Raw genomic sequence first — 15,383 nt, 5'->3', positions numbered from 1 at the left:
CCACGTATCAGGATAGAGGCTTCTCTCAATTCAGGTAGCTACAGGGGCTGGGGAACCCAAGGCTGGCAGGTTGAAGAGCAGGAGCCCTGCTGTGAAGATCAACGAATTCCCAGATCTGCAGATAAATTGATTGCTCAAGTCCCAAGAACTGGAAGTCAGACGAACAGGAGGCAGCCAAAGGATCCCAATCCTAAGATCTGCAGATAAGCTGATAGCTCAGGTCCCAAGAGCCAGAGGTCAGACGAACAGGAGGCAGGGCAGGATCCAGAATGAGCAAAGAAGCCAGAACATCTGCTTATATTTCGATGAAAGCCATACCCCAAAGAAACTTCCTTTCAGCTGATTGGCTATTCACAGCAGATTCAATCATGAGAATGATCACATATAAACACTGAGAATCATGGCCAGTCCAAGTTGAAACACAATCTTAACCATCACACCAAGACGCATGAAGATCGCCCAACAGCAGAAGCTAAAAGAGAGAAGGACTTTCCTTCAGAGTTGACAGAGAGAGAAATCCTTCTCCTAGAGCTCGCGCCCTGAATTTGGAGTTCTAGCCTCCTAAACTGTGAGAGAATATGTTTGTTTGTTAAAGCCATCCATCTGTGGTGTTTCTGCCATAGCAACAGTGGATAACTAGGACACAATTTGGTACCGGAAGACTGCTGTGCTGCTCTAACAGATACCTAAAATTTTAAGTGGTTTTGGAATTGGGTAATGGATAGAGGCTGGAAGAGTTTTAAGGTGCCTAATAGTAAATGCCTAGACTGTCTTTAAGGGACTGTCAGTAGAATTATGGATGTTAAAGGCAATCTGGTGAGGGCTCAGAAGGAAGTGCGGAGAGCCACAGAAAGTCTGTATTGTCTTAAAGGATACATATTGCACCAGCAGCAGAATGTTGCTAGAAATGGTGGATGTTAAATGTGCTTCTGGTGAGGCTATAAAAGGAAATAATCAACATGGGAGTGGACAGTGAAGGAAGGGTGATGTTTTTTATGCAGTGGCAAGGACCTTGTCTGAATTATTTCAAATGTTTGGTGGAAGGTAGAACTTGTAAGTGATGAATTCGAATATCTGACTGATGAGATTTCTAAGCAAGATTTTCAAGGGGCCACATGGCTTCTCTTTGCTTTTACAATAAAATTTAAGAGGAAAGAGATGGACTTAAAACTGAACTGTGAAAAATGAAAACAAAACTTAAAGATTTGGAAAACTCTGTTGTACAAACTGAAGACACATGCTCTGAATTTTTCACCAAGGATGTGGCTACATAATCTTTTGTTAAAGAGCTTAGGCCTGCCACTGTTGGATCTAAAGAACAACCACAGCAGAAAACCCATTAGCTTAGACTGAAGGGGACAGAGGAGGAAAGAAAGAACGCTGTCTGCCTATTGAAATTCTACAGACAGGGAACAGGCTAAAGGAGCTACATCTGTTTTCCTCCAAGAAAAGAAAAGGACCATCCCTGGAGCAGTCTGGAGATCAGCAGAACTGTTGGAAGGAGCCCAGAAAGCAGGGCTGCAATGGTTTCTGCAAAAAAAGTGTGGTGGGGGTGCGTGAGCTCCTCTAACTTCACACGGAGGAGGGAGAATCAAGATCAATAGCTGATTCCTATGAGGAAGAGGTCAGACATGCCTCCACCCTCCAACATTTATACCAATTCTGATGCCAACTGTATCTCACATGGCACCCTCTGCCTCTCTGCTGAGCTGGATAATTGGCTGCAACAGCTACACAGAACTCATAAACAATACTCCCAATTTTGGGGTTTATTACTGAAGTAACAGGTTATAATTCAGATTCCAGAATGCTCAGAGTTTCCCGCATCTGCTGCCGTCATTTCTCTGTCACTGCTTCTCGCCATCTTTGATGTTACAGCTCTCTCTCTGTCTCCTGGCTCCAGGGACTTCTCAGCACAGGGATCCTGAATCCAAAGGAGAAGCTCCACTCCTGGATCTTCCTTCTTGGTGGTGATGAGATCCTCCCTTCCCTCCTCTGAGATGGCTCATTTTAAGCCTAGGGGGATGGCAAAAATTGCCAATCTCCTCATGCACCTTATTTGTATGGTCCCAGCCCCACAAGAGTGTCATGCAGCTTGTTTACACTATTACTAAGCTATCTAATCCCCTTGGTGGGCCACAAGCACCTAATTTGCATAGTCCCACCCAGTTATTCAAAGGGCGTTACAAGACTACAGCTAGAAGGGCCATATTAATTTGTTACTACATTTTTTCTCCTTAATTTTTTTTTTTTTTGATATTGTGTATTCTCCGTATTGGAATGCATACTTACTAATTGAATGTGTTTAAATTTTTGGTTAGTGATACAGATTTTGAGAAATGTGATCTGGCAATACAATCTGCCAATGAGGCTACTGGCACAGTGGCACCACTGATCTGTGGCATGAAGGTATGCCAATGAGAACTATATAAATAATTCATTGCAGGTGCCTTTCCTTTAAACTACATGGGGAAACTCTGGTTTTCCAAATGTGACACAAAAAACCAAATCAAGCCCATCGGGGCTCCCTATCACACAAGAAAGCCATATTATGCTTGTGAGCCTTATCTTGCAGAAATAAATCTTTCCTAGATTGTTGTTTGTTGCTTTTTATTGTTGCAGAATTGTATACGCTATAGTAGTTACCATGTTGTTGTTGTTGTTAGGTGCCATCGAGTTGGTTCCTACTCATAGCTACCCTGTGTACAACACAATGAAACACTGCCCGATCCTGCATCATCTTCACAACCATTGTTATGTTCGAGCCCATTGTTGCAGCCACTGTGTCAATCCATCTTGCTGAGCGTCTTCCTCTTCTTCGCTGCCCTTCCACTTTGCCAAACATGATGTCCTTCTCCAGGGATTGATCCCTCCTGACAACATGTCCAAAGTATGTGAGACGAAGTCTCATCACCCTCATTTCTAAGGAGCTTTCTGGCTCTACTTCTTCCAAGACAGATTTGTTTGTTCTTTTGGCAGTCCATGGTATATAAAATATTCTTTGCCAGCACCATAATTCAAAGGCGTCAATTCTTCTTTGGTCTTCCTTATCCATTGTCTAGCTTTTGTATCATAGGAGGCAACCAAAAACACCATGGCTTGGGTCAGGCGCACCTTAGTCTTAAAGGTGACATTTTGCTTTTCAACACTTTTAAAGAGGTCTTTTGCAGGATATTTATCCAATGCAATGTGTCTTTTAAAGATTTCTTGACTGTTGCTTCCATGGTTGTGGCTTGGGGATTCAAGTAAAATGAAATCCTTGAAAACCTCAGTCTTTTCTTCATTTTATCATGAAGTTGCTTATTGGTCTAGTTGTGAGGATTTTTGTTTTCTTTATATTGATGTGTAATCTATACTGAAGTCTGTGGTCTATGGTCTTCATCAGTAAGTGGTTCAAGTCCTCTTCACTTTCACCAAGCAAAGTTGTGTCATCTGCATAATGCAGGTTGTTAATGAATCTTCCTCCAATCCTGATGCCCCGTTCTTCTTTATATAGTCCAGCTTCTTGGGTTATTTGCTCAGCATACAGTTTGAATAAGTATGGTGAAAGAATACAACTTGACACACACCTTTCCTGACTTTAAACCACACAGTATCCCCTGTTCTGTTCAAACTAGTGCCCCTTGATCTATGTACAGGTTTCTCATGAGGACAATTAGGGGTTCTGGAGTTCCCATTCTTCCCATTGTTATCCATAATTTGTTATGATCCACAGAGTCGAATGCCATTCCATAGTCAGTAAAACACAGATAAACATCTTTTTGGTGGTATTCTCTGCTTTCTGTCAGGATCCATCCGACATCAGCAATGATATCCTTGGTTCTACGTCCTCTTCTGAATCTGGCTTGAATTTCTGGCAGTTTCCTGTCGATACACTGCTGCAGCCTCTTTTGAATGATCTTCTGCAAATTTTATTTGCATGTGATAGTAATGAAATTGTGCAATTGTTTTTGCATTTGGTTAGAGCACCTTTCCTGGCAATACGCAAAATATGGATCTCGTCCAGTCAGTTGGCCAGGTGGCTGTCTTAGAAATTTCTTGGCATAGATGATTGAGCACTTCCAGCACTGCATCCATTTGTTGAAACAAGTCAGTTGGTATTCTGTCAATTCCTGGAGCCTTGTTTTTTGCTAATGCCTTCAGTGCAGCTTGGATTTCTTCCTTCAGTACCATCAGTTCCTGATCATATGCTACCTCCTGAAATGGTTGAATGTTGACTAATTCTTTTTGGTACAGTGACTCTATGCATTCCTTCCATGTTCATTTGATGCTTCTTGCATCATTTAGTATTTTCCCTGTAGATCCTTTGCTACTGCAACTTGAGGCTTGAATTTTTTCTTCAGTTCTTTCAGCTTGAGAAATGCTGAGCATGTTCCTCACTTTTGGTTTTCTATCTCCAGACCTTTGCACATGTCATCAAAATACTTTACTTTGTCTTCTCCAGGCACCCTTTGAAGTCTTCTGTTCAGTTGTTGTTTTACTTCATCATTTCTTCCTTTTCCTTTAGCTACCCGACGTTCAAGAGCAAGTTTCAGAGTCTCTTCTGACATCCGTTTTGGTCTTTTCTTTCTATTCTGTCTTTTTGATGACCTCTTGCTTTCTTCACGTATGATGTCCTCGATGTCATCTCACAACTCATCTGGTCTTCGACCGTTAGTGTTAAATGTGTAAATCTATTCTTGAGATGGTCTCTAAATTCAGATGAGATATACTCAAGGTCATATTTTGGCTCTTGTGGACTTGCTCTGATTTCCTTCAGTTTCAACTTGAACTTGCACATGAGCAATTGATGGTCTGTTCCTCAATCAGCCCGGCCTCGTTCTCAGTGATAATACTAAGCTTTTCCATCGTCTCATTCCAGAGACGTAGTCTATTTGAGTCCTGCGTATCCATCTGGTGAGGTCCATGTGTATAGTTGCTATTATGTTGTTGAGAGAATGTATTTGCAATGAAGAAATCATTGGTCTTGCCAAACTCTGTTATGCAATCTCCAGCATCATTTCTATCACCAAGTCTATATTTTCCAACTACTGATTCTTCTTTGTTTCCAACTTTCTCATTCCAATTACCAGTAATTATTGGTGCATCCTGATTGCATACTTGATCAATTTCAGACTGCAGAAATTGGAAAAAATTTTCAATTTCTTCTTCTTTGGCCTTAGTGATTAGTACATAAATTTGAATAATAGTTGTATTAACTGGTTTTCCTTCTAAGCCTACGGATATTATCCATAATTGGCAGTGTTGTACTTCAGAATAGATCTTCAAATGTTCTTTTTGAGAGTGAATGACACACCATTCCTCTTCAAGCTGTCATTCCCGGCATAGTAGTAGACCATGTGATTGTCTGATTCAAAATAGCCAGTACCAGTCCACGTCAGCTCACTGATGCCTAGGATATCGATGTTTATGTGTTCCATTTCACTTTCGACTATTTCCAATTTTCCTAGATTCATACTTCCTACATTCCCCGTTCTGATTATTAAAGGATGTTTGCAGCTGTTTCTTCTCATTTTGAGTCATGCCACATCAGAAAATGAAGGTCCCAAAAGCTTGACTCCATCAACATTAGTAAGGTGGACTCTGCTTTGAGGAGGCAGCTCTTCCCCAGTCATCTTTTGAGTGCCTTCCAACCTGAGGGGCTCATCTTCTGGCAGTATATCAGACAATGTTTCCCTGCTACCCATAAGGTTTGCACTGGCTAATTCTTTTCAGAAGTAGACCATTGGGTCCTTCTTCTGAGTCTGTCTTAGTCTGGAAGCTCAGCTACAACCTGTCCCCTATGGGTGACCCTGCTGGTATTTGAATACCTGTGGCATAGCTGTCAGCGTCACAGCAACATGCAAGCCCCCACAGTATGACAAGCTAGCAGGCACGTGGGGGTTATTAGTTACATGATTTTCAAATATTTTCTCCCAGTCTGGGAGTTGTATGTTGACTTTTTTGATGGCATACTTTGAAGCATAAAGTTTTTGAGTTTTCAGGAACTCGAATTTATCTAGTTATTCTTTTATTAATAGTGCTTTTGGTATCATATCTAAGAAACCACTGCCTAATCCAAGGTTATGAAGTTTTATGCCTATGTTTTCTTCTAAGAGTTTTATAGTTTTAGCTCTTACAATTAGATCTTTGTTCCATTTTAAGATAATTCTGTAAAGGTCCTACTTGATTCTTTTCCATGTGGATATCCAGTTTTCCCATAATCATTTGTTGAAAAGACTATTCTTTCTCCCATTGAATTCTCTTGGCACTGAAATACAAATGATTGTAAATCTGAGGGTTAATTTATGGACTCTCAGTCCTATTTCATTGATGTATATGTTTTCCCTTATGCCCCTATTACACTGTCTCGCTTACTGTAACTTTGTAGTAAGTTTTCTAATCAGAAGGTTTTTTAGCCATTTTGTGTCCTTTCAATTTCTATGTGATTTTTAAGATCAAAATATCAATTTCTGCAAATTGACAAATGCATGTCAATGGAGGTTGCATTGAATACATACATCAATTTGGGGAGTATTGCCATCAGAATAATATTCAGTCTTCTGATCTAAGAGTATTGAATGTCTTATATTTAAGTCTTTCTTAGTTTCCAGGTACAGACTTTGTTCTTAACTTTTTTGTGGTATAGGTTTTGCACTTCTTTTGTCAAATTTATTCCCATTTTATTCTTTTGTGATGTTATTGTAAATAGAATTGTTTTCTTAATATCATTTCAAAATTGTTTATTCCAAGTGTATAGAAATACAATAGATTTTTAATGTACTGGTATTTTATCCTGCAGAATTGCTGGTCTTGGTTATTTTCTTTTTAGTGGATTCCTTGGGATTTTCTATATACAAGATCATGTCATCTGCAAATGGAGATAATATTACTCTTCCTTTCCAATATGAATGCTCTTTATTTCATTGTCTTGCCTAATTGCTTTTGCTAGAACCTCCAGTACAATGTGGAATAGAAATGGTGAGAGAGGACATCGTGTTTGTTCCTGAACTTGGAAAGAAAGCATTTAATCACTCACCAATGAGTATGACGGCATATGTGAGTTTTTGGAAGATGCCCTTTATTGTTGTAAGGGGTACCCCTCTATTTTTGGTTTCTTGAGTGTTTTAATCATGTTGAGTGTTTTAATCATGTTGAGTGTTTTAATCATGAAAGGGTGCTGGATTGTGTCAGATGGTTTTTCTGTGTCTATTGAGAAGATGATGTAAGTTTTGTTTTTTATTCTGTTGATATGACATATCACATTACTGGGTTTTTGGATGTTAAGCTAACCTTACATTCCTGGAATAAATCCCACTTAATCATAGTGTATAATTAATTTTATATATTGATGAATTTGGTTGGCTAGCATTTTGTTGAGGATTTTTTCTTGTGATACCTTTCTCTGGTTTTTATATCAAAATAATACCAGCCTAATAGAATGAGTTGAGAAGCATTACCTCCTCTTCTATTTTTTGGACTAGTTTGTGAAGAATTGGCATTAATTATTTCAATGTTTGATAGTATCCACTAGTGAAGTCCTTTGAGCCTGGGCTATTACATGGGAAGTTTCTTATTTTGTTAATTGTTAATTCAATTTCTTTACTTGTTGTAGTTCTACTTAGACTTTCTACTTACTCTTGAGTCTGATTCAGTAGTTTAGGTCTTCATAGGAATTTGTTTATTCTAGGCAATCTAATCTGTTGCCACACAATTGTTCAGAGCGTTGTTGTTCGGTGCCGTCAAGTCAGTTCTGACTCATAGCAACCCTACGTACAACAGAATGAAACAGTGCCTGGTCCTACGCCATCCTCACAATCGTTGCTACGCTTAGTAAGATTTTTTATTTTAGAGTTTATTTTGTCTGATATTAGTATAGCCACTAGGACCTTCTTGTAGTTGCTGTTTGCACAATATGTTCTATTCTGTTCTTTTACTTTCAATCTATTTGTACCTTTGAACATAAGGCATGTCTGCTGTAGACAGGATATAGCTGGAGTTTATTTTGTTTGTGTGTATAAGTGTCTGCGTGTAGTCAGATTATCTTGTTTTTGATTACATTGTTTAATGTATATGTAATGGTTGCTATAAAGTGTAACTAAAGCCAGGGTTTTGTTTTGTTTGGTTTGGTTATTCTTGAGAATTTCACTTGTCTGTCTATCTCAGATTTTGAAACTGAGATAGCCTGTGATTCCCACCCCCTACCTCAAAAAGTCTCCTTCCAGGGTCTTCCCCATTTTTGTGCACATCAGAATTGTCTTTTTTTTTTTTTTTTTTTAATAATTTTTATTGTGCTTTAAGTGAAAGTTTACAAATCAAGTCACTCTGTCACATATAAGCTTATATACACCTTACTACATAATCCCATTTACTCTCCCCCTTAATGAGTCAGCCCGCTCCCTTCTTCCAGTCTCTCCTTTCATGACTGTTTTGCCAGTTTCTAACCCTCTCTACCCTGCCATCTCCCCTCCAGACAGGAGATGCCAATACAGTCTCAAGTGTCCACCTGATACAAGTAGCTCACTCTTCATCAGCATCTCTCTCCAACCCATTGTCCAGTCCTTTCCATGCCTGATGAGTAGTCTTCGGGAACGGCAGAGCCATCTTTTGATGTTCTCCTTGACTCCTCTTTTTCTCTCATATTCCAAATACAAACATTAGGAAGTCCTTAAAGTTCAACATATATCAAGAATCCCATCATGTTCCACTATTTCCACTGCTCACACCCAGGTTTAAGCCACCAATATCTGTAGCTGGAACAGTACTCACATTTCTCAGTTTTATCTATTGCCTTGCTTGCCCCTCTCAGCTCTATTCTCACCACAGCAGCCAGAGTGATTCTTTAGAAGTGAAGTTGTACCATGTCTCTCTTTTGCTCAAAACTGTCTTGTCACTTATCTCACCCAAAGAAAAACCAAAAATCTTCCAAATCCTCAAGGCCTACATGGTCTCGTTGTACCTCTGACTTCATCTCAATGACTCTGCTGCAGCCATATTGGCCTCCTTGCTACTCCTAGAACACAGACACCCTACTGCCCTAATGTGTCTGCACTGAATATTCCCCCAGCATGGAAAGAACTTCCTCAGACATCGTCATGGCTAATTGTGTCATGTCCTTCAAATTTTCCCTCAAAGGTCACCTTCTCAAGGAGATCCACACTGATCACCCGAGAATAGCAGCCATCTTCCCTCTCCCCATACATCCACACTCTGGGTCCCCTTCCCCGCTGCACTTACTGCCGTATAATGCAAACATTTTCCTTCTTTCTCATAGTCGATAGCTTGTCTCTCTCCACTAGAACACATGATCCACAAGGCTGACAATTTTTGTGTTTTTAGTTCACTTATGTTTCCCAGATGCAAAAATTGTGTGTTATGTAGTCAGCACTCAACAAATATCAGAATAATGATTTTGTTGTGTATAGCACCTCCCTATTCTAAAGACAGTGTCTTTATCAATATAACGTCAGACCAAATGCTGTTTTGTGGCAGCTACAGCACGGCATCCACTCACACTGACATTAATGCTTCTGAACTTCTCTCACAAGGGCTGCTTTCCTCCCTCCCTTCCTCGGCCACCCCCCTGCTCACTACAGCACACAAGTTCATTTCCATCTTCAGAAAGGAACAATCCTAGGCTTAAAAAAAAAGGAGCCCTATTTTCCAATCAACTGTGAATGTAAATGAGAGTCTGCTTTAGATAGCCATCAATTTGGAAGGAGCCAGCACTACGACTCTCGAGCTAAGAGTAGGGAGAGAGGGTAGGTGAGCAGAAGATGGAAACACAACAGGAATTTCTCAAGATGTAAAGCTACCAGATCCCTCCCCTCTGCTAATTCCAGAATCTGGTTCTTTAAAAAGAGGTTAGGGGGAAAATTGAAAGAATAATCCAGTACAATCCTAGAAGAAGGCAAAGAGGTGTAGTAGTCTGAAAATTCATTTCTCGATACCACAGAGACTCCTGGGCACAGGGGCCACCCTGGGCCTTGTGCGGATAATGACAGGAAAACAACGCCCAGTGCTGTCAGTGATGGGGATACCCAGAGGAGGATGGGACCAAGAACAAGCTCTCCTGTACAAGAACAGGCATAAACCTCTACAACAAACAAGACACAAAAATAACCACACAATGATGATGGCTGAAGGTTAGGCCAGGACTGAACCCAGGCTGACTAGCTATACAAAGTCCTAGCTGTCCAGCATCCTGGAGACAGAACAAGGCCAGGTGATATCTGAGTCCCTGTGATCACAGGTCCTGGTGGGACAAGGTTCTACTAAGGGGACAAGGACAATAAGGCAGTGAAGATGACCCAGCTAAGAGGTAACCATGTCAAAGTCCACAAAGTACTGAGCATTAAAGGGGCAAAGGCCCCATCCACACTGAGCTACTCCATGGTCTTCTCTTGTTTTGCCTGCAACAGACTCAACACAGCAAACACAGGATTCTGGAAGGTTATCAAGACTTTTTTTATTGCCTCTTAAATTTTCAGAATTTTCCTCTCCTTTAATTAACCCATCAACCACACTTCATTGCAAGATTTTGAAAAAACAAATTAATATCCAGACTCTCATTTTCAAAAGGGAAGTGAGACACTGCCTCCCAGAGCAAGAGAAAGTTACAACAGGGATGGGGACCTCCCAGCCCTGTCATGATGGAATAGAAATGTTGATCAGCGAATAGACACAGGTCAGTGTAGGGAGGGGGTCCTTTCGATGGGTGGAGCTAGTCTCCTATGTCCTCATCTTATGCTGACAGAAACGCAGACACATTCAGACTTCAGAAAGAGAAGTCAGGAGTTCTTGAAGTCGCAAAGTGGGAGTGGAGTGAACAAATCTTGTATCACTCAGTCCCACACAAGGCAGCTCTCTCATGCTACAGAAGAAAGAAATCACAAACAAATTTGGGTCAGTCACTGTTAAGTATTGATATACTGAATAGCCCATCACATGCTCGAAATGTCCAAATGCAATGAATACCCATAGCCAAGCTGTGTTTCCACTGCTCCAAACCCTTCCCTATGTCAGGCCCCTAGGGTCTCACCTTTACAAGCCATGAGAGACACATCAGAGCCCTGGGCACTGTTGTTACCTGGAGAAACAAAAAACAGGACCTAGTCAGAGGCCACAGGAGGAGGTGAGGCTAAAGGAGGAATTATGGGGTGGGGCTCCCCTTGGGGTCCCATCTACACTATCCCAAGGGTCTCAGGGAATTATATCCCTCCATACGTACTTGCAGCCTGAGCATAGTTCCCTCCTTTTCCACCTGTGGGAAGAAAACATCCTTTGAGAGATTGAGTGGAGTCAGAACTATAAGATTCTTGAAGAGTCAAGTACTCGTGGACCTCTGAACTGTGACTACAGACCCAGGACAGGATCAGTAAACAAGAATAGAAGAGATATGCCGGGACTGGACCTATCACCATCTTAGAGCTCTGTCCTCAGCAGGGACCTTCCCCTCTGACCTGTGACTGCAGGGATCAGGTCCCCATCACCAGAATCAAGGTGAAAAACTCTGTGTTCATGTTCACGTGTGCTTTACAAAAGAATAAGTGTTAGCACAAAGGCCCCAGACTGGGTATGTGCAGTGTGTGGATGGTGCTTCACAGTAGAGGCAGAAGGCAGGCAAACTCCTATGTGGGGTTTGAAACTTGCAGTGGTACAAGAAAATTCAGGCCCCACCCCTATTTCTACCTGAGCTCTTCTTCCTCCAGATCACAGCTCCAGCCACCAGAGCTACAACGACCACAAGGAATACCAGGCCAGCAATGATTCCCACGATGATGGCAGGGGACTGAGAACGGGACTCTGGAAAGGGAGGGGAAAGTGAGAGGCCGTGACCCTGCTGCTGTGCCCACAAGGACCCCTGCTTCCCCAAGAAGGGGCTACATCTTTGCCTCCCCCACTTACCCCATGTCAGGGTGAGAGGCTTGGGCAGCCCCTCATGCTGCACATGGCATGTGTATCTCTGCTCCTCTCCAGAGGGCACCACCATGGCTGCCCACTTCTGGAAGGTTCCGTCCCCTGCAGGCCTGGTCTCCACAAGCTCCATGTCCTGGGTCTGGTCCTCTCCATCTCGCTGCCAGGTCAGGGTGATCTCCGCAGGATAGAAGCTCAGGGCCCAGCACCTCAGCGTGGCCTCACGGTCAGAGATGGGGTGGTGGGTTATGTGTGCTTTGGGGGGGTCTGAGGGAATGAGTCAGAAAATTCAGGAACTTCCCATCACCTCCCATGGGTTACCTGAGCAGTGGTCATGTGACCATCCTGAGAATGGACAGGAAAATTGACATAGGGGAGGGAGTGAGAAACCAGCCTGGACCAGGAATCTGGGATAATCTTATTCCTCAGAAAGTTCTAGAATCAGGGTGAGGCAGCCCAGAGTAGGAGGCTCCAGGTGTCTGAGAACAGGGATTTCTAGTTCTGACTTGAGTGGAGGCTGAGCGACTCAGAAAAGCTGGAATCAGACCTCCAATCTGATCGGGTATGTGGCAGAGAACAAGATTTGAGAGAAAAAGTTGCTGGTGGTTCTCAAGGTCAATTCCAGAATCAAAGGGAGCTTCTGATCAGTCAGGAATTATCTCCCCTAGTATCCTATCCCCAGCATGAGTGGGTCCCTTAACTGTCTCTGAAAGGAAGGCTCCTCTGGCCAAGTCTCTCTCTGGTACCACCAAACAAACAAACCCACTGCCGTCCAGTGGATTCCGACTCATAGCGACCCTATAGGATTGCTCACTGGTATAGGATCTGGAACTCTGGGATAACTCCTCACTCTCCACACCCAGGGAAAGGGGTGGTATTTTGGCGTCTATTCCATTTTCCTTTTGAAAGTCCACAAAGGTGGACACAATCCCAACTCAAAGTGAGTTCGGGGAGGCGTCACAGCCCCTCGTACCTGCGCGCTGCAGAGACTCCTTGCCCTTCTCCAGGTATCTGAGGAGCCACTCCACACACAAGCCCTCCACGTAGGCCTTGACCTGATCTGCATACTTGTCAGCCTCCCACTTGCGCTGGGTGACCTGAGCGGCCGTGTCCGCCGCCGTCCAGGAGCTCAGGCCTTCGTTCAGGGTGATGTAGTCCGCGCCATCGTAGGCGTACTGATCGTACCCGCGGAGGAGGCGTCCATCGGGCCCCACTTCACAGCCGGACATCACCTGGATGGTGTGAGACCCTGACCCCGCCCCCGCCGTCAGCCCCGCCCCGCCGTCAGCCCCGCCCCCACCACCCCAGACGGGCCGCCATTGGTCGGAGCCCAAACGGTTCTAAACTGAAAACGAAACCGGGTCGAATCTCTGCGGCTCTTCCCGGGCGCGTCCCGCGGCCTCGGGGTGAGGTTCGGACCCGGGGACTCGGGGCGACGCGGCCGTGGGGACGAGGGGACCCGTGACCTGCGACCCGGGCCCGGCGTCACTCACTCACCGGCGTCGCTCTGGTTGTAGTAGCCGCGCAGGGTCCGCAGGTCCACTCGGGAAGTCAGTGCTTTGTCCTTGGCGATCTGTGTGTTCCGATCCCAATACTCCGGCCCCTCCTGCTCCATCCACGGCGCCCGCGGCTCCATCCTCGGGTTCGCGGCGTCGCTGTCGAACCGCACGAACTGCGTGTCGTCCACGTAGCCGACGGTGATGAAGCGGGGCTCCCCGCGGCCGGGCCGGGACACAGCGGTGTCGAAATACCGCAGGGAGTGGGAGCCTGGGGGCGGGGAGCGGCTGAGACCATCGACGCCTCCCTCCCCGCGATGGCCCGGGTTCGGGGTCGATGGGGGCGGGGAGGGGAGAAGGGGTGAGGGGTGAGGGGTGAGGGGCTCGTGGACGGAGAAGGGGCGGCGGGAGGAGCAGGGCCGGGGTGGGGGCTCTGGGCGGTGGCGGCTTCCCCGAGGGTCCTGCGTCCCCGCCGAGCGGTCCCCTCGCTCCTCCCTACGCAGAGGCCGTTTCCCCCCACAACCCCGCACTCACCCGCCCGGGTCTGGGGCAGGGCCAGGGCCCCCGAGAGCAGAAGGAGGAGGGTCCGAGGCCCCATGACCGGAGCGCTGGGGTTCTAGGGAGAACTGCGTCCGGGCAGCTCCGAACCGACCTTACAACCCGGACCCGCAGTGACGGTGATTGGCTGCTCCAGAAATCGGAGACCCAACTGTAGTGACAACTGCGGTGACGTCATGTGTGTCCAGGCAGAAGGAGCTGACACAGGTTGTGAGAAGGAGAAGCGAAACTCTGGGGAGACGGGGAATCCCCAACACTAGGGCAGCCCACCCCTGACACCGCCATCGGACCTGAGTGCCTGCCGAGGGACTTGGGACTTTGCCCTGACCTACCCTTCTTTACTACACTGTCTCGTAAATCCTGGGCCAGGACCTGCTTAAGTCAGAGGTTTTTGTTAATTTCAGAATCTCTACATTGTTGATGTTGTGTGCCCTGGAGTGGATTTATAGCGGCCCTATATGACACGGTAGAACTGCCCCATAGGGTTTTCTAGGCTTAAAAAACAAACAAACAAAAATTATTATTTTTTAATCTCTAAAGGAGCAAATCAGCAGGTCTTTTCTTCTGCGGAGCGCCTGGTGTGTTCAACCACAAACCTTTGGCAGCAGCCAAGAGCTTAACTATTGAGCCACCAGGGTTCCTTAGAATTTCTATTACTCTTACAAATTAATGAGGAACTCAAAGAGATTTTGTTTGTGGATTACATCTACCGATATTAACCATACGAGCAATTGAAGCAGAATTAAAATTTTAAATTAAAATAATAACCCGTTAAAATTTAACATAGTATGTTTTCATGAAAAATAATTTTTTTCCAAAATAATGTAGTGAGAAGAGTGGATGCTTTTACATCTTTACATGTCTCCTATCTGTGTCAATAAAAGGCTTCTGGATTTTCTTATCTGTTTCTGCATTCAGTCCGTTATTTTGGTTGCGGTGGATACAAAAAATTCCAGTGTCACACAAATATGAAGTTGGCAAAGGGAGGAGCACTTTTAATTCCGTTTCCAAATAATTGTGAGTGTTCACCTCTGATACTTCACTAAAGCTACAGAAGCGGTCGTTTCTTAAAGGTTAGTTGCAATCGGAAACCCTATTATTGAATATTTTGTATTCTGTTCATTAAAACACATAGGTCCATTTTGCACATTGAATGAACCTTGTCCTAAGGCGTGAATTTGTTAACTGATGCATTAGGTCACTGAGTGTGCAGATCTTCCAGGGTTGACACATTTCATTACAAAATATCAGCAAGTCACATTTGTTAGTATTACCACTGATTCCAGCAGAAAAGTTTGTAAAGTTTAGAAAGCTGTCAACTTGTGGTGGATACAACTTTTCCAATATTCTCATCTCTTCAGAGGCTACGTTTTATTATTGACAACAATACTATCAGTTGGTTCTCTTAAAGTGGCAGGCTAGCTAATTATTGAT

General features: G+C 44.2%; 1 protein-coding gene and 2 long non-coding RNA genes across 3 annotated transcripts in view; 2 read left to right on the top strand and 1 right to left on the bottom strand.

Annotated features, from left to right (window-relative positions):
* LOC126078246 (uncharacterized) overlaps nucleotides 1-15,383 on the top strand; it is a 562,403-nt gene that overhangs the window by 80,478 nt on the left and 466,542 nt on the right. The window lies entirely within an intron of this gene.
* LOC126075156 (class I histocompatibility antigen, Gogo-B*0101 alpha chain-like) lies at nucleotides 10,423-14,058 on the bottom strand. Its single transcript, XM_049882463.1, has 8 exons — nucleotides 13,926-14,058; nucleotides 13,393-13,662; nucleotides 12,869-13,144; nucleotides 11,887-12,162; nucleotides 11,671-11,784; nucleotides 11,210-11,242; nucleotides 11,021-11,068; nucleotides 10,423-10,852 (listed from the first exon to the last, which is right to left on the bottom strand). Exons 1-8 carry the CDS (start codon nucleotides 13,987-13,989, stop codon nucleotides 10,848-10,850), a joined length of 1,086 nt encoding a protein of 361 aa, XP_049738420.1. The 5' UTR covers nucleotides 13,990-14,058; the 3' UTR covers nucleotides 10,423-10,847.
* LOC126078206 (uncharacterized) overlaps nucleotides 11,904-15,383 on the top strand; it is a 191,356-nt gene continuing 187,876 nt past the window's right edge. The window contains exon 1 of the long non-coding RNA XR_007517996.1: nucleotides 11,904-11,990. This is a non-coding gene — a long non-coding RNA (uncharacterized LOC126078206). The remainder of the gene's footprint in view (nucleotides 11,991-15,383) is intronic.

The sequence above is a fragment of the Elephas maximus genome, chromosome 1 (assembly GCF_024166365.1).
Source record: "Elephas maximus indicus isolate mEleMax1 chromosome 1, mEleMax1 primary haplotype, whole genome shotgun sequence".
In the NCBI taxonomy this organism is placed as follows: Eukaryota; Metazoa; Chordata; class Mammalia; order Proboscidea; family Elephantidae; genus Elephas; species Elephas maximus.
The sequence above is the reverse complement of the archived record's forward strand: the minus strand, read 5'-3'. Positions and strand labels throughout refer to the sequence as shown.